General features: G+C 43.9%; 1 protein-coding gene across 1 annotated transcript in view; it reads left to right on the forward strand.

Moving 5' to 3' along the window:
* Positions 1-20,097, forward strand: part of LOC125458431 (organic cation/carnitine transporter 2-like) — a 79,830-nt gene extending 59,733 nt beyond the window's left edge. The window contains exons 8-10 of the mRNA XM_059650621.1: positions 712-894; positions 13,842-13,977; positions 18,331-20,097. Coding sequence (XP_059506604.1) covers positions 712-894; positions 13,842-13,977; positions 18,331-18,430 — 419 coding nt within the window. The 3' untranslated portion in view covers positions 18,431-20,097. The remainder of the gene's footprint in view (positions 1-711; positions 895-13,841; positions 13,978-18,330) is intronic.
* Positions 20,098-23,403: the final 3,306 nt, after the last annotated feature.

The following is a 23,403-nucleotide window of genomic DNA, read 5'->3' on the forward strand; positions in this document are numbered from 1 at the left end:
CGTACAAATCTGCCAGCTAAAAGAAGCATGTTAAAGTCACCTCCTGTAAGTTTTTTTGCAAGCACCACCATCCTGATTTGGAAAGCCTTCAAGAAAATAGGAAAACTTGCAATTATGTACGCATCTTACACCCACCAGACTTTTCAAAGGGCTTTACAGCCAGCTAAATACTATTGAGATACTGTTGGAATGAAAGTATACATTTCAATGATCAATGTCATATTAAGTGTCGAAAAAGAAATTTGAAAAAAAGGAAAATAAAAAATAAATACGAAAGAATAAAAGAAAAAGGAAAAGCTTAACAGCATTCAAAATATTTAATTGGGAGACAGGCAGAGATATATCACTTTCGTGAAGTTAACAGTAAAGCAGTTCATCTCCAAAAGCGATTTCACATTGCTGTGCCTTAATTCTGTATCTGCCATTGATAGAAGCCGCTGTGGCTTTTAACCTGAAAAGCAACCTTGTCATTATTATGACAGCAGTGTTTAAGCCAATGTAACTTTCATGAAGCTACAGTATTTTTGCTTACAGTTACGATCACCGTCGTAAATCTGTTAATAGCTAATCCTGGCTGTCGAGTGTTCAAGCCAGAAACATTTTTTTTGATAAATTAACACCCCTATATTAAACATCTGGCAGAAGTACACAGACATCCACTTATAAGCCACTGCTTCCACTAAGTTGATTGTTAACTTGTCTATTTTCTAGATCTTGCAGCAATTTCCACTGTGCTAGTAATGATCGGAAAATTTGGAACCACAACAGCCTTCGCAATAGTTTTTGTTTACACTAGTGAGCTGTATCCAACCACAGTGAGAAACATGGGTGTCGGATTGAGCTCGATGACTTCGAGGGTGGGCAGCATCATCTCACCTTACGTTTTCTATCTCGGTAAGATGATAGTTTGATTTCTGTACGAAGGTACGAGAGAAGGAAATTTCTTGTATTGTCCTAATACCACTAGATCACTTCCAAATCCATACCATTCATGTGCTCGTGGTGTAAACGTAGAGATAAATGAGGCAATAAATACACACAAGAAATCTGTCCATTCCCTCTCTGTGCAGAACCACATAACTTTCACCCACCATCCACTGTTCTTAAACCATTGTCCGAGAACAAATGAGGTGGTATTCATGTGAATCTGTTACCCTAATGAGTTTACTTTATTCATTCATGGGATAAGGGCATCATTGACGAGGCCAGCATTCATTGACAGTGCCTAATTGCCCAGAGTTAATCAAGAGGTAATTGCATTGCTGGAGGTCTGGAGTCACATGTCGGTCAGCCAAGTTAAGGATGGTAGCTTTCCTGCCCTAAAGGATATTATTAAACCAGGTACATTTTTTCTGATGATCAACAATGGCTTCATGGTCATCTTTAGACCATTAATTCTGGGTTTTTATTGAATTCAGATTCCACCACCTGCCATTGGCAGGATTCAAACCCGGGTCCCCAGAATATTATCTAGGTCTCTGCAACAATCTAGTAACAATTACAGTAGACCACTATACCATGAGTAAAACTTTTATACAAGTTAAAGTTTTTCAAGTAATATTTTAATATTATTATTGTAAACAAGTGACTAAGCAAAACAAGATAATGAAATGTGAGGCTGGATGAACACAGCAGGACAAGCAGCATCTCAGGAGCACAAAAGCTGACGTTTCGGGCCTAGACCCTTCATCAGAGAGGGGGATGGGGAGAGGATTCTGGAATAAATAGGGAGAGACGGGGAGGCAGACCGAAGATGGAGAGAAAAGAAGATAGGTGGAGAGGAGAGTATAGGTGGGGAGGTAGGGAGGGGATAGGTCAGTCCAGGGAAGACGGACAGGTCAAGGAGGTGGGATGAGGTTCATAGGTAGGAGATGGAGGTGCGGCTCGGAGTGGGAGGAAGGGATGGGTGAGAGGAAGAACAGGTTAGGGAGGCAGAGACAGGTTGGACTGGTTTTGGGATGCAGTGCGTGGAGGGGAAGAGCTGGCCTGGTTGTGTGGTGCAGTGGGGGGAGGGGACAAACTGGGCTGGTTTTGGGATGCGGTGGGGGAAGGGGAGATTTTGAAGCTGGTGAAGTCCACATTGATACCGTTGGGCTGCAGGGTTCCCAAGCGGAATATGAGTTGCTGTTCCTGCAACCTTTGGGTGGCATCATTGTGACACTGCAGGAGGCCCATGATGGACCTGTCATCTAAAGAATGGGAGGGGGAGTGGAAATGGTTTGCGACTGGGAGGTGCAGTTGTTTATTGCAAACCGAGCGGAGGTGTTCTGCAAAGCGGTCCCCAAGCCTCTGCTTGGTTTCCCCAATGTAGAGAAAGCCACACTGGGTACAGTGGATGCAGTATACCACACTGGCAGATGTGCAGGTGAACCTCTGCTTAATATGGAAAGTCATCTTGGGCCCTGGGATAGGGGTGAGGGAGGAGGTGTTGGGGCAAGTGTAGCATTTCCTGCGGTTGCAGGTGTGGTGGGGTTGGAGGGCAGTGTGGAGCGAACAAGGGAGTCACGGAGAGAGTGGTCTCTCCGGAAAGCAGACAGGGGTGGAGATAGAAAAATATCTTGGGTGGTGGGGTCGGATTGTAGATGGCGGAAGTGTCGGAGGATGATGCGTTGTATCTGGAGGTTGGTGGGGTGGTGTGTGAGAACGAGGGGGATCCTCTTGGGGCGGTTGTGGCGGGGACGGGGTGTGAGGGATGTGTTGCGGGAAATGTGGGAGACACAGTCAAGGGCGTTCTCGACCACTGTGGTGGGAAAGTTGCGGTCCTTGAAGAACTTGGACATCTGGGATGTGCGGGAGTGGAATGCCTCATCGTGGGAGCAGATGCGGCGGAGGCGGAGGAATTGGGAATAGGGGATGGAATTTTTGCAGGAGGGTGGGTGGGAGGAGGTGTATTCTAAGTAGCTGTGGGAGTCGGTGGGCTTGAAATGGACATCAGTTACAAGCTGGTTGCCTGAGATGGAGACTGAGAGATCCAGGAAGGTGAGGGATGTGCTGGAGATGGCCCAGGTGAACTGAAGGTTGGGGTGGAAGGTGTTGGTGAAGTGGATGAATTGTTCGAGCTCCTCTGGGGAGCAAGAGGCGGCGCCGATACAGTCATCAATGTAACGGAGGAAGAGGTGGGGTTTGGGGCCTGTGTAGGTGCGGAAGAGGGACTGTTCCACGTAACCTACAAAGAGGCAGGCATAGCTGGGGCCCATGTGGGTGCCTATGGCCACCCCCTTAGTCTGTAGGAAGTGGGAGGAATTGAAAGAGAAGTTGTTGAGGGTGAGGACGAGTTCGGCTAGGCGGATGAGGGTGTCGGTGGAGGGGGACTGGTCGGGCCTGCGGGACAGGAAAAAGCGGAGGGCCTTGAGGCCATCTGCATGCGGAATGCAGGTGTATAGGGACTGGATGTCCATGGTGAAGATGAGGTGTTGGGGGCCAGGGAATTGGAAGTCCTGGAGGAGGTGGAGGGCGTGGGTGGTGTCACGGACTTACGTAGGGAGCTCCTGGACCAAAGGGGAGAAAATGGAGTCCAGATAGGTGGAGATGAGTTCGGTGGGGCAGGAGCAGGCTGAGACGATGGGTCGACCAGGGACAATCCAACCCCACCACCCAAGACATTTTTCCATCCCCACCCCTGCCTGCTTTCCGGAGAGACCACTCTGTCCGTGACTCCCTTGTTCGCTCCACAATGCCCTCCAACCCCACCACACCCGGCACCTTCCCTTGCAACCGCAGGAAATGCGACACTTGCCCCCACACCTCCTCCCTCACCCCTATCCCAGGCCTCAAGATGACTTTCCACATTAAGCAGAGGTTCACCTGCACATCTGCCAATGTGGTATACTGCATCCACTGTACCCGGTGTGGCTTTCTCTACATTGGGGAAACCAAGCAGAGGCTTGGGGACCGCTTTGCAGAACACCTCCGCTCGGTTTGCAATAAACAACTGCACCTCCCAGTCGCAAACCATTTCCACTCCCCCTCCCATTCTTTAGATGACATGTCCATCAAGGGCCTCCTGCAGTGCCACAATGATGGCACCCAAAGGTTGCAGGAACAGCAACTCATATTCCGCTTGGGAACCCTGCAGCCCAATGGTATCAATGTGGACTACACCAGCTTCAAAATCTCCCCTTCCCCCACCACATCCCAAAACCATCCCAGTTTGTCCCCTCCCCCCACTGCACCACACAACCAGCCCAGCTCCTCCCCTCCACCCACTGCATCCCAAAACCAGTCCAACCTGTCTCTGCCTCCCTAACCTGTTCTTCCTCTCACCCATCCCTTCCTCCCACTCCGAGCCGCACCTCCATCTCCTACCCACGAACCTCATCCCACCTCCTTGACCTGTCCGTCTTCCCTGGACTGACCTGTCCCGTCCCTACCTCCCCACCTATACTCTCCTCTCCACCTATCTTCTTTTCTCTCCATCTTCGGTCTGCCTCCCCGTCTCTCCCTATTTATTCCAGAATCCTCTCCCCATCCCCCTCTCTGATGAAGAGTCTAGGCCCGAAACGTCAGCTTTTGTGCTCCTGAGATGCTGCTGGGCCTGCTGTGTTCATCCAGTCTCACATTTTATTATCTTGGATTCTCCAGCATCTGCAGTTCCCATTATCACTGAGCAAAACAAATCAGCTTCACTTAAAATGATCAGAATATTTAAAGATTGGAGCCAATCACATTACACCTATCCCTCATTTCATACTCCTGATGTGGGAAACAGTGTTGCAGTGATAATTTCACTGCACTAGTAATCATGAGGCTCAGGAGAATGCTTTATATTCATGTTTATGGTCGTAGACAGTGCTGGATTAGCAACATTCATTGCCTCTGAGAAGGCGATGGTGACTTATTTAGAATATAGAATTGTACAGCACGGAAGTAGATCCTTCAGCCCAACGCATCCATGGCAACCAGATATCCTAAATTAATCTAGCCCCATTTGCCAGCATTTGGCCCATTTCCTCGTGAACCTTTCATTTCCAAGCACCCAACCAGATGCCTTTTAAATGTAATTGTACCAGCCTCCTCTATTTCGTCTGGCAGCACATTCCATGCACGCACCACTGTCTGCATGAAAAAGATGCCCCTCAGGCCCCTTTTAAGTCTTTCCACTTTCACTTTAAACCCATGTCCTCGAGTTTTAAACTCCCCCATCCTGGGAAAAAGACCTTGGCTATTCACCCTGTCCATTCCCTTTATTATTTTAGAAACCTCTATAAGTCACCCTTCAGCCTCCAATGCTCCAGGGAAAACAGCCCCAGCCTATTCAGCCTCTCTCTATAGCTCAAACCTTCCAGACCCAGTAACATTCTTGTAAATATTTTCTACACCCTTCCAAGTATAACAACATCTTTCCCACAGCAGGGAGACCAGAACTGAATGCAGTATTCCAAAAGTGGCTTAACCAATGTCCTGTACAGCCACAACATGACATCCCAACTCTGATACTCAATGCACTGATCCTTAAAGGAAAGCACACCAGACACCACCTTCTCTACCCTGTCTACCTGCGACCCCACCTTCAAGGAACTATGAACCTGCACTCAAGATCTCTTTGTTTGGCAACACCCCCCCAGGGCCCTGCCATTATGAGCATAAGAACAGCTTTGATTTGACTAACTAAAATGCAATACCCGGCACTTATCTAAATTAAACTCCACCTGCCACTCCTCAACCCATCTGATCAAGGTCCCATTGCACTCTGAATTACCTTCACTTTCCACCTCAGCACCAATTTTGGTGTCATCTGCAAACTTCGAAACCATCCCTCCAATAGTCACAACCAAACCATTTATATAAGTGGCAAGAAGCAATCGACCCAACGTCGATCCTTGTGGCACACCACTAGACACAGGCATTCAATCTGAAAACACTCCACCGTCATGCACTGTCTCTGTTCACTTCATGAACTATTGGAGTCCGTGTGATGTGGGTAAAATAGGAAGGAAATTACCAGGACTTTGACCCAGCGACTATGAAGGAGTGATGATAAGGTAGGATGGTGCATTTTGGAGCGAAACAAGCAATTGGTGATGTTCCTATGCATCTGCCACCTTTGGGTTGACATGCTTCTTCAGCAGAGTCAGGTGAAGGCTATGTGAATTACTGACTATACTGTTGGAAATTTGCAGCAAAAAGGAACTAAGTGCTTTCCTAGGATTTACCGTAAGATATAAACTATCCAGAATGAGAGGTAAGTGGGCAGTACAGTGACTCAGTGGCTAGCACTGCTGCCTCACAGCACCAAGGACCCACATTCAAATCCATCCTGGGGTGACTACTGTCTGTGTGTAGTTTGCACATTCTTCCTGTGTCTGTGTGGGTTTCCTCCTGGTATTCCAGTTACCTCCCACAGTCTAAAGAAATGCAGCTTAGGTGGATTGGCCATGCTAAATTGCCCCATTAGTGTCCAGAGATGTATAGGCTAAGTGGATTAGCTATGGGAAATGCAGGTTTACAGGAATTGGATCGGGGGATTACTCTGGGTGGGATGCTGTTCAGAGGGTCAGTGTGAACTTGTTGGGCTGAATGGCCTGTTTCCACACTGTGGGGATTTTACAAAGTAGGAGAAGATAAAAGGCTTGGATTGAGAGGCCTACCAGTAGTGAGCAGCAGCAAAATGGTATTATGAATCACAGTATGATGCGAATGTAGGATAAGAAGCTGGTTAGTTCATAGGATTGCTGAATAGTTTTAGTTTTTAAATTCGATATAGGGTCATTAGTTGGTGTTTTTCTTCTTTCTTTTTCTTTCTTTCTTCTTTCTTTTCAAAGTATAACTGCTGAAGTATTAGATTGTTATTAGTGGTTAATTTATCCTTTTAGATTACAAAAACAAAATATCAGTACAATGAAGTGTGAGGGGCAGAGAATCTCAGATACTTAAGTTGAACCAAATGCAGTCGGGATGGCTGAAAGGGTGATGTGTTGCTGCTGCAGGATGTAGAAGATGCTAGCCACCAATTTGATCCAGAGTGAACACATTTGCAATAAGTGTTGCAGTTTGAGGAATTTCCAGTATGAATTAAGGAGTTGAAGTCTGAGCTGCAGTCATTGTGCCACTTCAGAAAAGGCGAAAGTTACCTACAATTGTCCAACAGCTATGAAGTTGTTGCAAGCTGTGTAGATAACGGAGACTGCAAGGAGAATTAGCAAATGTCACATGATGCCTTGGGACAGAGAGCTATTCACATGGAGGAGGAAATAGGAATGTAGTGGTGGGAGGGAACAGTGTAATTAGGAGGATAGACACTATTCTCTACAGCCAAGAGTGGGTATTCCAAAAGCTGTGTTGACTGTCTAGTGCCAGAGTTGAGGACATCTCCAGAGAAATGATGAGGGAGGGTAACGATCCACTGCTTAATGTCCATGTGGTACTGGTGACATTGGTAGGACTACAAATTACATTTTGCTGAAAGACTGAACAGTTAGCAGCTAAATTAAAAAGCAGAACACCAAAGGTGATAATCCCTGGAATGCTGCCTGAGTTATAAGCAAACTGGCATAAGTTAAACAATATATATGTGTCAAATGCACATCTCAGCAATCTGTATGAGTGGAATGGGTTGAAGTTCATGGCAACTGGCACCAGTACTGGGGTAGAAAAGAGCTATTCTGGTCGGATGGACTTCACTTTAATTGTGCTGGGACCACTGATCTGATGAATCAAATAACTAAGACTGTAAAGAGAGTTTTCATCTAATTAGAGGTGGGGGAGGGGTTGAGAGAGGGGACATATAGGCTTATAAAGCTAGAAGATAAGAAAGCATTACAAAGCAGCTATTTGGATAACAAAACATGCAATGGGACACGAAGGGACAGAGTGTACACAAAATAGAAAAAAAAAACAGGAAATAGGGCCAAAAGAGGTGGAAAATATGCTTTTAAAAAGGCAAAATTAATGGAATTTTGTGTGTAGTATTCAGCACAATAATGCATTATTGACACAAATACAGATCGATGACGATGATTTGCACCAATCATTAAAGATGCCAGTTCAGGATAATAAAGCTCTCAGCTTTACCAATAAGTGCACAAAGTATAAGAAATGAACACAACACTTGTTAGATTTTATCTGGAGTATTGTTTACAATTGTAGGCATCATATCATAAGAAACATGGGAATGCATTGGAGAGAGTGTAGAACCAATTTACAGGAATGTTTCTAGGACTGAGAAACTTACGAGGATGGATTGAACAATTTGGAACTGTTTTCCTTGGAGAGAAGAAGCCTCAGAGGAAGTTTATTAGAGGATTTCAAAATCAAGAGCAGACTGGATAGCATAAATAGGAAAAAGTTGCTCCTGCTAATAAAAGAGAAAAAAAAAACGAGAGGCGTAGATATAAAGTTACAGGCAGATGTGTGGAAAATCATTTTCACACAGCGAGTTGTTGGGGTATGGAATGCACAGCCTGGAAACTTAGTGGAGACAGGTTCAATAGAGGTATTCACAAGGACATTGGATGAATACTTGGATAGAAATGCGTGCAGAAAGGCAAGAGATTTGCACTAAGAAATAAAAACAGCACAGGGACAGGGAACTGAGTGGCCTCCTGCATTCTAATGATTCTGTGGTCTTATATCCTTTATAGAGACATTGTTACAAAGAGATCAAAGCTGGCAACTAAATATTTAGAGGTGCATTTCTTTTCAAAAAGACAGGAAGGAAAAGGTGGGTGGATTAGCTTTGTTTGTATGCTATGAAATAAGTACAACAGCAAGAAATGATTTTGAATCAGCAGATGCAGAATCTGTCAGGGTGGAGACAAGAAATAAAAAGGGAAAGATGACGCTGGTTGGAGCAGCCTGTTGGTGCCCTACCAGTCACTGTACAATGGAACAGGGAATAAATCAGGAGATACTGAGGGCATGTAACAAAAGCAGTACATTAATCTTGGCTGTCTTTGGTCTTCATGTAGATTGGGGGTGGTCAGTTTTTCCAAAAACAATATGTTGTAGATCTGACCAAGGTCAGACTACTTTGGATTTGGTGATGTATAATGAGACAAAGTTTATTAATGATGTCACTATAAAAGATCTGCTATGAAACAGTGACCGTAACTTGTTAGAATTTAACATTCAGTTTGAGAGGGTGGAACTTGGGCCAGGAGCTTTAAAATGGGGCTGAGCTGGCTGGAGTGGACTGCGAAAGGAGTTTAGCCTCAAAGGCAGTTGAGGAACAATGGCAGACACTTAAGAAAATAGTTCATGGCTCACAACAAAGATATATGCCAACAAGAGTGAAAGATTGTAGGAACAGTATAAGCCAAACATGGATAAACAGAAAAGTTAAGGACAGCATCAAATTGAAAGAGAAAGACATACAATCTGGCAGAGATTAGTGCGAAGCCAGAGGATTTATGTTTTAAAAATCACCAAAAAATTATCACAAATAAAACAGGAAGAAGATAATGGTTGAGGGTAAACTTGCACATAATACCAGGATGCACAGCAAGAGCTTCTTTAAATATCCAAAAGGGAAGAGAAAGCCAAAGTGAACGTAAGTCCCTCAGAGAATGAGGCTGGGGAAATAAAAACATGGAGCCAAGAAATGGCAGGGGAATTAAATAAATACATTGCATCAATGTTCACAGTAGAAAAAACGAACAGCTTTTCAAAGTTAGTAAATAATCAAGTAGCAAAAGGAGAAGAGGAAGCAAACTCAATAACTACCACCAGAGAAAAAGTGCTGGGGACACTAATGAGGCTAAAGACTGATAGGTCTCCTGGACCTAATGGGATGCATCCAGGATATACAAGCAGCTGAGATAGTCGATGCACTGGTAGTAATCTTCCAGGAATTCTTCAATTCTGAAAACATCCAAGAGGGTTGGAAAACTGCCAACATAACATCTGTACTTGGAAAGCAAAGGAAACAAATAAAAGGTAACTGTAGACCAGTTAGCTTAACACCTATAAGTGGGAGAATGTTAGAGTCTATTATAATGGGTGTAATAGATAAAATCACCATAGCCTTACCCAGCAACAGCACTGCGCTGTCACCAGAAAAAAACGATTGGTGGCGGTTTAATCTGAGGGTCACCATACCTCAGGTGAGGGCAGAGATTGAGAAAGAGAGTCCTTCATGAGAACTTCAGCCAGTGTAGGAGTTAGACCCACATCTTGGTGTCATCTACATTGCAAACCAATCATCCAGCAATTGAGCTAACCCACTTCCAAAGGAAGAATTATGTACCTGCACCCCTAGGTCCCTCTGTTCTACAACATCTAGGCAAAATATATTGTAAATAATCATAGCCCCAACAGTGATTCGTGTGGCATACCACTAGTTAGGGATTGCCATCCGAATGTACGCTTCATTTCCCAACTATCCACCTTCTGTTCTTTCACCAATCCTCTATCCATGCTAACATATTACCCTCAAGACCATTGGGTCTTATTCAGTACCTTAGCAAGCATTTGGTAGTACATAATTTGTGCAAGTAAAGTTTACATGGCTTCAAGAATGAAAATCATGCCTGACAAATCCACTGGAGATTTTTGAGGAGGTGATAAGCAGGAGAAATAAAGCAGTGTTTGGAAAGTATTTGGATTTTCTGGAGGAGCTTGCTAAGGTACTGAATAAGACCCAATGGTCTTGAGGGTAATATGTTAGCATGGATAGAGGATTGGTGAAAGAACAGAAGGTGGATAGTTGGGAAATGAAGCGTACTTTCGGATGGCAATCCCTAACTAGTGGTATGCCACACGAATCACTGTTGGGGCTATGATTATTTACAATATATTTTGCCTAGATGTTGTAGAACAGAGGGACCTAGGGGTGCAGGTACATAATTCTTTGAAGCTTTCCCCATGTATAGACAGGGTGGTTAAAAAGGTGTTTGGCACACTTGCTTTCATTGCTCAGCCCTTTAAGTACAGGAGTTGGGAAGTCATGTTGAGGATTTACAGGACATTAGTGAGGCATCTTCTGGAATAATGTGTCCAGTTCTGGTCACCCAGTTATAGGAAGGATACTATTAAGCTGGAGAGGATTCAGAAGAGATTTGTCAGGATGTTGCTCAGTGACAAAGGTTTGAGTGATAAAGAACGGCTAGGTAGACTGGAAGTTATTTTTATTGGCGCTTAGAAGGTTGAGAGGCGACCTTACAGAAGTTTATAAAATAGTGAGAGTTATAGTTAGACTTAATGGTTAATTGTTTTTTTTTCCTAGGATGGGTGATTTCAAGACTAGGGGACACATTTTCAAGGTTAAAGGAGAAAGATTTAAAAAAGACGAGGGACAATTTTTTTACATGGAGGGTGGTGCAACATATGGAATGAACTTCCTGAGGAAGGTACAGTTACAGCGTTTAAAAGTCATTTGGATATTTACATGAATAAGAAAGGCTTGGAGGGATATGGGCTAGAAGCTGGCAGTTGTTGCTAGTTTAGTTTGGGATTATGCTCGGCATGGACTGGTTGGACTGAAGGGTCTGTTTCCGTGCTGTATGACTCTATGACTATAAGGGGAAAGTGAATATACTATTGGCAAGTTTTCAGATAGCACAAAAATATGTTCAAAGACAAGTGGTGAGGATGATACAAAGAGCCTGCAGAGGCATTTTGACAAGTTAGGCATAGTCATACAGTCATAAATAAGCAAGTGAGCAAACTGTTCAGTCCTTCACAGACATCTCCAGTTATGACCCTAAGACAGAGAGAACGTTATTGATGAAGCAGCAGATGATGGTTGAGCCATGGAATTCTGGCGAGCAATGCTTTTGCCCAGGGCAGGATTGACTGCCATGAGGAGTCATAGTTTTAAGGTGTTAGGAGGAAGGTATAGAGGAGATGTCAGAGGGAGGTTCTTCACCCAGAGATTTGTGAGTGCAAGGAATAGTTTGCCAATGGTAGTCGTGGAAGCAGAGTCATTAGTGACATTTAAGCGACTGCTGGACATGCACATGGACAGCAGTGAATTGAGGGGAATGTAGGTTAGGTTATTTTATTTTTGGATTAGGATTATTCCACGGCACAACATCGTGGGCCAAAGGGCCTATACTGTGCTGTACTTTTCTATGTTCTATGTTCTAATGCCCTTGTGCTGAGATGACTGACCTCCAACAACTAAACCAGCTTCCTTGAGCCAAGTTTGACTCCAGGTTTGCTAGGGCTCCTCAATTCCATAAGCAAAAACAGAAATTGCTGGAAAAATTTGGCAGATCTGCCAGTATCTGTGAACAGAAAGCAGAGCTAATCTTTTGGGTCCAGTAACACTTATTCAGTGACTTTCACCTAATCTCTGGAATTCACTTCATTTGTCCACATTGAAACCAGTAATGAGGTTAGGAGTTGAATGGCCCTGATGGAACTCAAACGTGTTTTTGCTAAGCAAGCATTACTTGGTACCACTGTCGATGACACCTTCCACTATATTACTGAGATTGAGAGTAAACTGAAGAGACAGTACTGTGAGGATTGAGATAACAAGGTGTAGAGCTGGATGAACACAGCAGGCCAGGCAGCATCAGAGGAGCAGGAAGGCTGACATTTCGGGCCTAGACCCTTCTTCAGGGTTGTTCTGCTTTTTGTTTACAGGACATACCTAGGCAACTTTCTACGTTGTCAGGTAGTTACTGAATTGTAACTGTTGGAATAGCTTAACAGCAAATTTAGGAGTATATCTTCATTATTATTGCTGGAATCATTCCTTGATATCATGTGAAATGAATTGAATTGGCTGAAGACTGACATTTGTAGTGCTGAAGACCTCTGTTTTTAATTTTCTACCTTCATATTTTAGGCTCTATTTTCAAGGACACGTTTCACATCCTTAATCTGAAATCGAAGTTCAGCAATGCTATTATCATTCCTTGCTTGAGGATTCCTTACTGGAGTCATGAATTACTTCTGCCTGATTACACTTTGCAAGACTAATTTAGGGCATTTCTTCATTGTTTGGAGCCAATCATTTTGTAGAAACAAAAACCTAAAGAACTGTGGATGCTGTAAATCAGGAGCAAAAACAAAAGTTGCTGGAAAAACTCAGCAGGTCTGGAAGCATCTATGAAGAAAAAAATTAGAGTTAACATTTCAGGTCCAGTGACCCTTCCTCAGAGCTGATGGCAGCTAGGAAAATGTAGGTTTGTATGGTGAAAACAGGGAGGGGATTCGGTTAGGGAGTAAACGACAGGATAGAGCCCTAAGAGAGAGACGAGCAATTGGATAGACAAAGGAGTTTGATAATGATCTGGGTAGCCAGATAATCTTTGTCTGTCCAACTGCTCCTCTCTCTCTTTGGGCTGTATCCTATTGTTTACTCTCTACCCATCCCCCTCCCTATTTTCTGCATATAAATCATTTTGCAGAAATTGTCCCAAACATCATTCTCTGCAGTTATCCTCAAGGCTGCCTTTGCCAACCTGCATTGTCCAGATAACATGAAAATTAAAATATTCATGATTATTAAAGTTCATTTCTTACAACCTCCCATTATTTATTGATTTTATAGACTGCCCTACAGGGTAACTACTGGTTAGAAGCTGATAGACTTTACTCCTTTAAAAATCTTTTGAATATTTAGTTATGAGCCCTGGTTGCATTGCAACCACATCACTATATTGACAACACATCAATTTATTCCATTTTATGCCATCAATGCATCTTTCTTCTACAAATGCTGGATCCATGCAGATAAATAGCTTATTAAATTTGTCCCATTTTTAACTATTTTTCCATACTTTGAGCTGGAGATGACCTCAAAAATAGAAAACCTAAATCCCAGCCCATTATATTTCTGCACCTACATTGAAACTACAATTAAAAGCGATTCTTTCACCTCAATACCTGTGAAATGTGCTTTCTAAGACTTCTTGATGTCCTATGAGAGTTTGTGCTCCTTATTTTCACAGGAATTTACCATGAATTTCTACCGTATATTCTGATGGGGACCTTGACAGTGTTTTCGGCAATTCTCGTCTTGTTTCTGCCTGAGACCATCAATATTCCACTCCCAGAAACTATTGACCAGATGCAGAAAATAAAAAGGTATGTTTGTATAATCCTGCAAAAATCTAGACTTTTGATTCATTCTTTTCCTCAGCTTTCTATTCTTAACATCAGGTTACCTTTGTACGATATCTTTCATGAAGACCCTGTCCTCATGTGCTTCATAGAGGGGCAGGAGGAGCAAACATCTGTCCCTTTCTAAGAGAATTGAAAGGAGTGGCAAACAACGATGTATATTTTATATTGGAGAGGACCAACGGCTTGGGATACTCGGAGAGACCGTGCCAAAGAGTACTGCTGTGGTGCTTATTCCAAGTTGATGAGCATTGATACCAGGAAAGGCATTTTTTCAATGTGGAAATACACGTTATTTACAAAGAAAACTTTATATCCATACGCAAGATACTAAAATAGCTCTAAACAGTGAAGGGATAAAGGATCAGTTTGCCTTGTCTCCGAAGAACATGGCTTCACTCTTGTCTCGATTTATCTAGTCACCCGAGGCCAGTTCGGACTGGTTGCAGATGATTGTGAGTCTGTGCACTGACTCCAGATCAAAGCAGAAAATGGCAATGTCACCCATGAACAGGGAGGCTTTGACCTGTGTGCCTGGAATAGACACCCCTCTCAGGCTTGTATCCTTCCTGATGCAGTTGGCAAATAGCTCCATACAGCACACAAAGAAGGCAGTAGAGAGAGGGCAGCCCTGCCTGACTCCAGATCTGATCAGGAAGTTTTCTGATTCCCACCCGTTGTTTGAAACTGCACAAATGATGTTGGTGTAGAGAAGTCAGATCCCATTATGGATTTCCTCCCCAAAGCCCTGTTTGGACAGCACTACCTACATCTATGAAACATGTACAATATCCTGTCAAAGGTCTTCTGCTGGTTCAGATTGATGAGGAAGGCATCCACCCCCCCAGTCCTGCATGTAGGCAGTTGTATCCCCGAGGAGCTTGAGGCTCTAGCAGATTGCCCTGCCCTTTACAGTGCAGCTCTGGTTGAGATGAAGCACCAATCCTAGAGCAGTTCTAACCCAGTTGGTGGGGACCTTCAACAGGATTTCCTAATCCACATTCAACCGTGAAATTGGTCACCAATTTCTAATATTCAAAATCCCTCTCCACCCCCTTCTTGTAGACAAAGGAGAGCAGCTTGGACAGTTTTCCCAGTGTCTGTCTCTCTCTCTCTCTCTCTTTCTCCCTCCCTCCCATCCACTCACTCTCTGTCACCCTCTGGACAACTTTGTGGGTGAAGAACCTCTTAAACCTTGATTGTTTCCACTGGAGACTCAAAGAGGGGTCCCATGATTCTTCAATTTGTATAACTCCATTTGAGCTCCTCATTGTCTTCTGGCGTCGGCAAGTTTCACGTTCAACTTCCATGTCACCGCGCTGGCCCGTTGTTCGTCCTGTAAGCAACAGTCGGCCAGCAGGAGGCAGTGGCCAGAGAAGAACACCAGCTTTACATTGGTGGATCTGACTGAGAACACTCAAGACCAAAAAAGAAATCTGTCTTTGAGTGGATAGACCTGTTTAGCTGTGACACCAGGAGAGATATTTTTTATTAATTCCAAAAATATACTTTATTCATAAAAAGCTATGTATATATACATTGGTGCAAAAGCAGTTCAGCTCTGCACAGTTGCATATCGAGTAAACACACAAAACGGTGTAGTTTGACTATCCACAAAACCAAAGACCTCTATTAAACCTACAATACTAATATTTATACGTATTTGACACATTTGGAGGGTCCGATAACTGAATGGACCCCCATTTAATTTCAGCAGAAAGACCTCAGACAGTGGACTTTCCCCATGGTACCTTGGCGGCTGACCCAAGCTTTAGTGTATCCCTCAGCACGTAGTCCTGAACTTTGGAATGTGCCAGTCTGCAACACTCGGCCAGGGTCAAATCCTTGTTCTGGAAAACAAAGAGCGTTTTTCACCGAGTTGATGTCTTCGAGGCGCAGTTGATGTTTGTCTCAGTGTGCAACCCGGTGAACAGACCACAGAGCACAGCGTCCCACGTCACAGAGCTGTTCAAACATAGTTTGAGTGAAGAGAGAACCAAAAGAAAATAAAGCATATCTGAGCTTCTGAGACCCACCTCCTTGTAACTTTCCCCCCACAGTGATCGAGAACGCCCTCGACCGCGTCTCCCGTATTTCCCGCAACATGTCCCTCACACCCCGCCCCCACCACAACCGCCCAAAGAGGATCCCCCTCGTTCTCACACACCACCCCACCAACCTCTGGATACAACGCATCATCCTCCGACACTTCCGCCATCTACAATCCGACCCCACCACCCAAGACGTTTTTCCATCCCCACCCCTGTCTGCTTTCCGGAGAGACCACTCTCTCCGTGACTCCCTTGTTCGCTCCACACTGCCCTCCAACCCCACCACACCCGGCACCTTCCCCTGCAACCGCAGGAAATGCTACACTTGCCCCCACACCTCCCCCCTCACCCCTATCCCAGGCCCCAAGATGACATTCCACATTAAGCAGAGGTTCACCTGCACATCTGCCAATGTGGTATACTGCATCCACTGTACCCGGTGTGGCTTCCTCTACATTGGGGAAACCAAGCGGAGGCTTGGAGACCGCTTTGCAGAACACCTCCGCTCAGTTCGCAACAAACTACTGCACCTCCCAGTCGCAAACCATTTCCACTCCCCCTCCCATTCTTTAGATGACATGTCCATCATGGGCCTCCTGCAGTGCCACAATGATGCCACCCGAAGGTTGCAGGAACAGCAACTCAAATTCCGCCTGGGAATCCTGCAGCCTAATGGTATCAATGTGGACTTCACCAGTTTCAAAATCTCCCCTTCCCCAACTGCATCCCCAAACCAGCCCAGTTCGTCCCCTCCCCCCACTGCACCACACAACCTGCCCAGCTCTTCCCCTCCACCCACTGCATCCCAAAACCAGTCCAACCTGTCTCTGCCTCCCTAACCTGTTCTTCCTCTCACCCATCCCTTCCTCCCACCCCAAGCTGCACCTCCATCTACCTACTAACCTCATCCCACCTCCTTGACCTGTCCGTCTTCCCTGGACTGACCCATCCCCTCCCTACCTCCCCACCTATGCTCTCTCCACCTATCTTCTTTTCTCTCCATCTTCGGTCCGCCTCCCCCTCTCTCCCTATTTATTCCAGAACCCTCACCCCATCCCCCTCTCTGATGAAGGGTCTAGGCCCGAAACGTCAGCTTTTGTGCTCCTGAGATGCTGCTTGGCCTGCTGTGTTCATCCAGCCTCACATTTTGTTTCCTTGTAACTCTTACCAACATAGCATTGTAAGACATCCCTTCTATCCTGACAGAGATCTGTGCCCAAGACAATGGTTGGGGTGCAACTTGAATTTTACATATTTTTTTTAAATTCATGAGATGTAGGTGTGAACTTCTGTGCTGGAGACTTAACTGATTATCTAGTCATTACCACTTTGTTTTTAGTTGGAGTATGCTTTGTGCAATCTAAGTGTTGCATTTCCTCCATTTAACAAAATATAAAGCAATGATTAGACTTCATTGTCTCCACTGAACTTGAGGATGCACACAGCAGTGTTTCTGTATTATTATAATAATAATAATAATGCCTTTCTTTAATAATTAATAAAGTGTTCACAGAAAAGCAAATACAGTACATTTTTCATCTTATTACTATAATTCCATATTGCTTGCAGCAGTAACCAGGAGTTAAAATGTTTAATTCTTGAATACATTCTTAAAGGGTTGGCACTTGAGAGATCATTGTGGTTACTGGCAGCATTTCCACGAGTTTCTGAGAAACATTAACCCCACATAGATATGGCATTGAAATTATCATCCCCTGAGCTGTGGGTTTAATTATCAGAAGTTACATCAGATTAGATTGTAAAACAGTGGACACCATACATTATAACAGGAAATGGGTACTGTGCGTAATTCCTTCAATATTTAATTCAAAAATATTCACAGCTCTAACAAATAAAATATGACTAACACATGTATTAGCTTGATGTATCTTAATTCAAATTCATTTTCCAGGCCATTTGTGTACTTAATTTTGAATGTGATATTCTTTGCTTGTGGCCTGTCCACTGAACTGAGATTGATTCCTCCAATCAATCTGAGCTTGATTGAAAGGTGACAATCTCAAGTGCAACATTTACACATCTGTCTTCCCTGACATTTCAGTAGTTTTTAATTATTTGCAATCAGCTGTAAAATACATTGGTAAGCCAACAAACTCTATTATCCTATCAGCTGACATAAAGTCTTTTCCGAGTAGTGAAATAAAATCAATAAAATGTAATAAAATCAGAATCTACAAAGCAGAGCATATTGGAAATGTTTAGCAAATGTGTATTATTTATGATTTGTTTTAAAATTCAATTGCAGGCTCAAATGTGGAAGCACTCACAGACATCACTACCGTTTTTATAAAAATGGAACAACTGGAGAAAATAGTATGGTGGTCAGTGAAAAGGAGGAAATTTAACCCAAGCCTTGCCACAAATCTTCGGAACGGAGAAGTGGACCAGCAATTGTCTCTTTCCAATTTATGTCACAAACTAACATGATTTTCTATTGAAATATATTTAGCAATGCAATCAAGATACTCAGGGACCGCTAACAAACACTCAGATCAACAGGATGCTGTATCATTTTATGTTTCTTACATTTTCTCACTTTCATTTGGAACCAACAGTGTATTTTTGTGTAACACAAAATATTGTGCTACAGATGGACTAACAGTTTTTTGTGGAGTCAATTGTAACTTTTGGAGAACACATTAATGGAGTACACTGGCTGGCCGGTTGCCTACAATTGCAGTGGAGAAATGGCTGCAACTCTGAAGTGATGACCTCATTAGAATCTTGCCTATGCTATATGGGGCACGAGGGACCAACCCAATACAGTTTTCCAGATTGAGGCCCCTTAACATTGAACTTCCCTGGTTATGAATTAAGTGATGGGCGTTGAGCCACAATCCCATGATGTGAGCAGCTTATTTGTGATGGATCTGAAAGAGTATTTCTGCTCCTCTGCACTAATCATAAACACTAAGCTAAAGACTTACTGGAACCGGAATGCATCAGCTCCCATTTTGCATGGAACTACACACCATTTGATCCCATCAATTCCAAATTTAAAAAGGCCAACATTTTCCTTGGATTTTGCTCCTTGGAGTTTGCATTCTGATAGGAGCATTTCACTGGGAGTACCCAGCTGTTTTACAAAATATCTCCCAATCTATTCATTTCTGTCAATGGGATGGTAGGCTACTAGCCCCATTTTGAATCCATCACTACCACGTAAGTAACCAGACCGCAGAGCTAAAAATTAACCCTATATAGGGATAATCTCTCTTTGTTTCTTACCCAGGAGCATTTTTGCCAAACACCATGAATGAAACAGGAGCAGCAAACCATTACTTTCCTTTCAGCTGCCATCTATTCCTGTAAAACATTACCCCCGCTCCATCCAACTCTGATCATTAGCATTACAGATAGCTTCTAGTCCCTCTCTTGGGGGATGTTATTTCCACAAGTCTGAAGCAGCTGGGCTTGAACCAAGGTCTCCAATCTTAGGGATAGGGACATTACCACTGCACCACAAGAAACCACTGTTGCTGTTACATAGAAAATGAATCATCAGGTTAGATTTAACGTTAACAATGGCATGAGGTGTGAAATAGAAATGGTATCAGAGCAAACTGTAAAGTAAAGGAAATGATGCATTTGTGGCTAATGGTATGTAGTTGAGAATTGTGTTTTAGAAGAAATATTCTAATTTTGTCCATTTTGGGTGGAAATTTAGGGATTACTTTACAAATGATGCAGACTACTAACTACATTTTATTGAATGTAAATCATGCTCCAGAACGAGATGTGGACCAATGCCTACAGTCACAATTTGTTTGTGAATTCAAAATACAGTCGTTGATGGTGGTCAAATCAGTGATACAACTTTTACTTGTTTACCTGAAATTATTATTTTGCTGTTTAATCGCATGATTACCGTTATTCATTTCATTAGGAAGCACAGTTATTAAATGTGCCATTGGATTGATAAGTGTGAGTAAAGGCTGCAATGGAGCATTAAGGTGTACAGGATTACGTGCAGGTGGTGTATGAAATTTATTAAAACTCCTTTACTTCGTGAGGTAACTAACTTCATTTATTAAACTGGTCTCACTAATATGCAAATGTCAATTGATATTTGATAACTAAGTGACCACAAGCCAATTTAACAACTGTCACACACCTTACCTTTCTCCCATTACTGACCACTACAGTACCCTCTTGACCACCATATTGAGATCAGATGAAAGGATTCTAAAAGAATAAGCGTTTCAAACCAACTTTACCAATCAAGCTAAACCAATTTCACTTAAAAGTTAATAAATAATTCATTCATCTCTGCACTAGACACCACTGCAAGGTGTTATGATCCCAGCTGCAAGCAAGACTGGATAAATCTGATGCCAGGGACAGCTTGATAGACCTCCACTCAGTCCACAACAAACAACTGCACCTCCCAGTCGCAAACCATTTCCACTCCCCCTCCCATTCTTTAGATGACATGTCCATCATGGGCTTCCTGCAGTGCCACAATGATGCCACCCGAAGGTTGCAGAAACAGCAACTCATATTCCGCCTGGGAACCCTGCAGCCTAATGGTATCAATGTGGACTTCACCAGTTTCAAAATCTCCCCTTCCCCCACCGCATCCCTAAACCAGCCCAGTTCGTCCCCTCCCCCCACTGCACCACACAACCAGCCCAGCTCTTCCCCTCCACCCACTGCATCCCAAAACCAGTCCAACCTGTCTTTGCCTCCCTAACCTGTTCTTCCTCTCACCCATCCCTTCCTCCCACCCCAAGCCGCACCCCCATCTACCTACTAACCTCATCCCACCTCCTTGACCTGTCCGTCTTCCCTGGACTGACCTATCCCCTCCCTACCTCCCCACCTATACTCTCTCCACCTATCTTCTTTTCTCTCCATCTTCGGTCCACCTCCCCCTCTCTCCCTATTTATTCCAGAACCCTCACCCCATCCCCCTCTCTGATGAAGGGTCTAGGCCCGAAACGTCAGCTTTTGTGCTCCTGAGATGCTGCTTGGCCTGCTGTGTTCATCCAGCCTCACATTTTATTATACAGCTTGATAGACCATAGGTTTTATTTTGCTGTTCGTTTGCGATGCTGGTCAGTCACAGAGCATATTCAGAAGAGTCTCAATTGTTCGAGTGCGAGGATCCCCACTCAGACCAGTACATTTTTAAAAATAATATATATTTCTCAGGCAATGCAAAGTAATTGCAAAACTTTCTAAGTTTTAAGACATGCACTGTAACCAAGATCAACACATTGACTGACAGAAATACTGAATAGACAATTAATAAATTAAGCCAGAGAAAAGGTATTCCCCAGCAATCTCTTAACACAATGCCACATTTATGTATCCTCACCAAATACATGGCCTTGTATTTAAACTTTGAAGTCTCCTAACTTTCCACAACAAGCTTCAATCCTTTCACCAGGAGTTCTGTCTTCAAAATCAGTCCACTTGGTGATTATTAATTAAAACGTAGTCTGTTTATTAATCTGATACACCAGCTCTCAAGCTAATTGCCTCTGAGAATCTATCAGTGCAATCTTATTGGGGTCTGAGCAACATGGATTGTGGTGATGTGTGACAGAAATGGGTGACAAGGTCAGTGAGGCTCTTCTGAATGTCTCACAATCATCTCACTTCACCTTTTATTCTTTTCACGAGCGTTGTGGCGAGCTTTTTGATATAGATAGTGGCAAAGTGCCATTCAACAGGAATTAATGCTTGTTAAACACAGTGCATGTGCAGCAAGCTGACAACTGTATGTCCAAGCCAAAAGCAGTCATTCTCAATGAAGTCTATGAAATCACCCATCAGTGAGAGGGTCCTGGCAAGGTTAACTTCTCAAATGAGCTCAATATCAGGAAAATCTAACAAGAAAACCAAAGGTTGTACCTGTTTAAGAAGGGTCCAGACCCGAAACGTCAGCATTCCTGCTCCTCTGATGCTGCTTGGCCTGCTGTGTTCATCCAGCTCCACACCTTGTTAACTCTTTATCAAAGGTTGTACCTGATGGGCTCAGCCGGAACCACCTCCATATTGCTTGGGATCAAACAGTAGCCCAGGTCAAAAGGTTTTGGCACGAGTTGCACTCACTGTTCTCCGTGATGTGGAGGTGCCGGTCTTGGACTGGGCTGGACAAGGTCAGAAGTCAAACAACACTAGGTCATAATCATGCCTCCTTGACCTGTCCGTCCTCCCTGGACTGACCTATCCCCTCCCTACCTTCCCACTTATACTCTCCTCTCCACCTATCTTCTCCTCTATCCATCTTCAGCCCGCCTCCCCCTCTCTCCCTATTTATTCCAGAACCCTCTCCCCATCCCCCTCTCTGATGAAGGGTCTCGGCCTGAAACATCAGCTTTTGTGCTCCTGAGATGCTGCTTGGCCTGTTGTGTTCATCCAGCTTCACATTTTATTATCTAGGTCATAGCCCAACAGGTTTATTTGAAATCGCAAGCTTTCAAAGCACTGCTTTTTTGTCAGGTGAAGCATATCTTCACTTCACCAGATGAAGGACTAATGCTCAGAAAACTTGAGTTTTGAAATAAACCTATTGAACTATAACCTGGTGTCATGTGACTTCTGACCTTGCTCCTCCATGGACATTGGCATCCAACATTAGTCAGCTCATTCCTGATGATCCATCTGTACTCTGAACTGACAGAGCAACCTGGAAACATACATTTGCATTACAGGATGCAACAGCAAGCAGTATTGAAAGGCAACAGAGGGGACACTTTGCACCCAGGGATGGGGACATATTTCACCGTCTGGACAAGGCTATATCTCAGGAATACTTGCTTGTTGTCTTAGCATGTACTTACTTTGTGCCTAGCTGTTTGCAGCACTTTTGTTGCGACTTGCCATGCCATGCCATGCCAATTTATGCAGTCACACAACCACGGAGCTTGTCCTGTAGTTGCAGTCCTCAGTGTAGAGCAATGCACCTCTTACAATGCGGCACTGTGCTAGGTTAATCCCACAACACAAGATCGAGTAGCTTACCCCATAAACACACTGCATGGACAACATGCTGGCAGCCATCCATCCAACCGCAAAGGGAGTCATCTTCAATGCAGTGCATGGAGGCACTCATCAGTCAGAGGATCACAGTATGGTAAGTGATAACCTCCCAACCTCGTCTAGCTCACTGGTTGTCTTCTGTGCCTCTCTTGTGCAGGGACTGGCTCATGGTCATTCTCTTGGTCTTATAAAGCAGCCAGTCAGGGAAAGAGGTTGAATGTCGCTGGGAAGATGTGCAGACGTTGGCCAGAGGTCTGGGCACATCTTGCCTGAGACCTGCCTGAGTTTGGTCACGTCAGTGGAGGGGGCTGCTCTCCATTAGTCCAAT

This window comes from Stegostoma tigrinum, chromosome 13, assembly GCF_030684315.1.
Source record: "Stegostoma tigrinum isolate sSteTig4 chromosome 13, sSteTig4.hap1, whole genome shotgun sequence".
Lineage (NCBI taxonomy): Eukaryota > Metazoa > Chordata > Chondrichthyes > Orectolobiformes > Stegostomatidae > Stegostoma > Stegostoma tigrinum.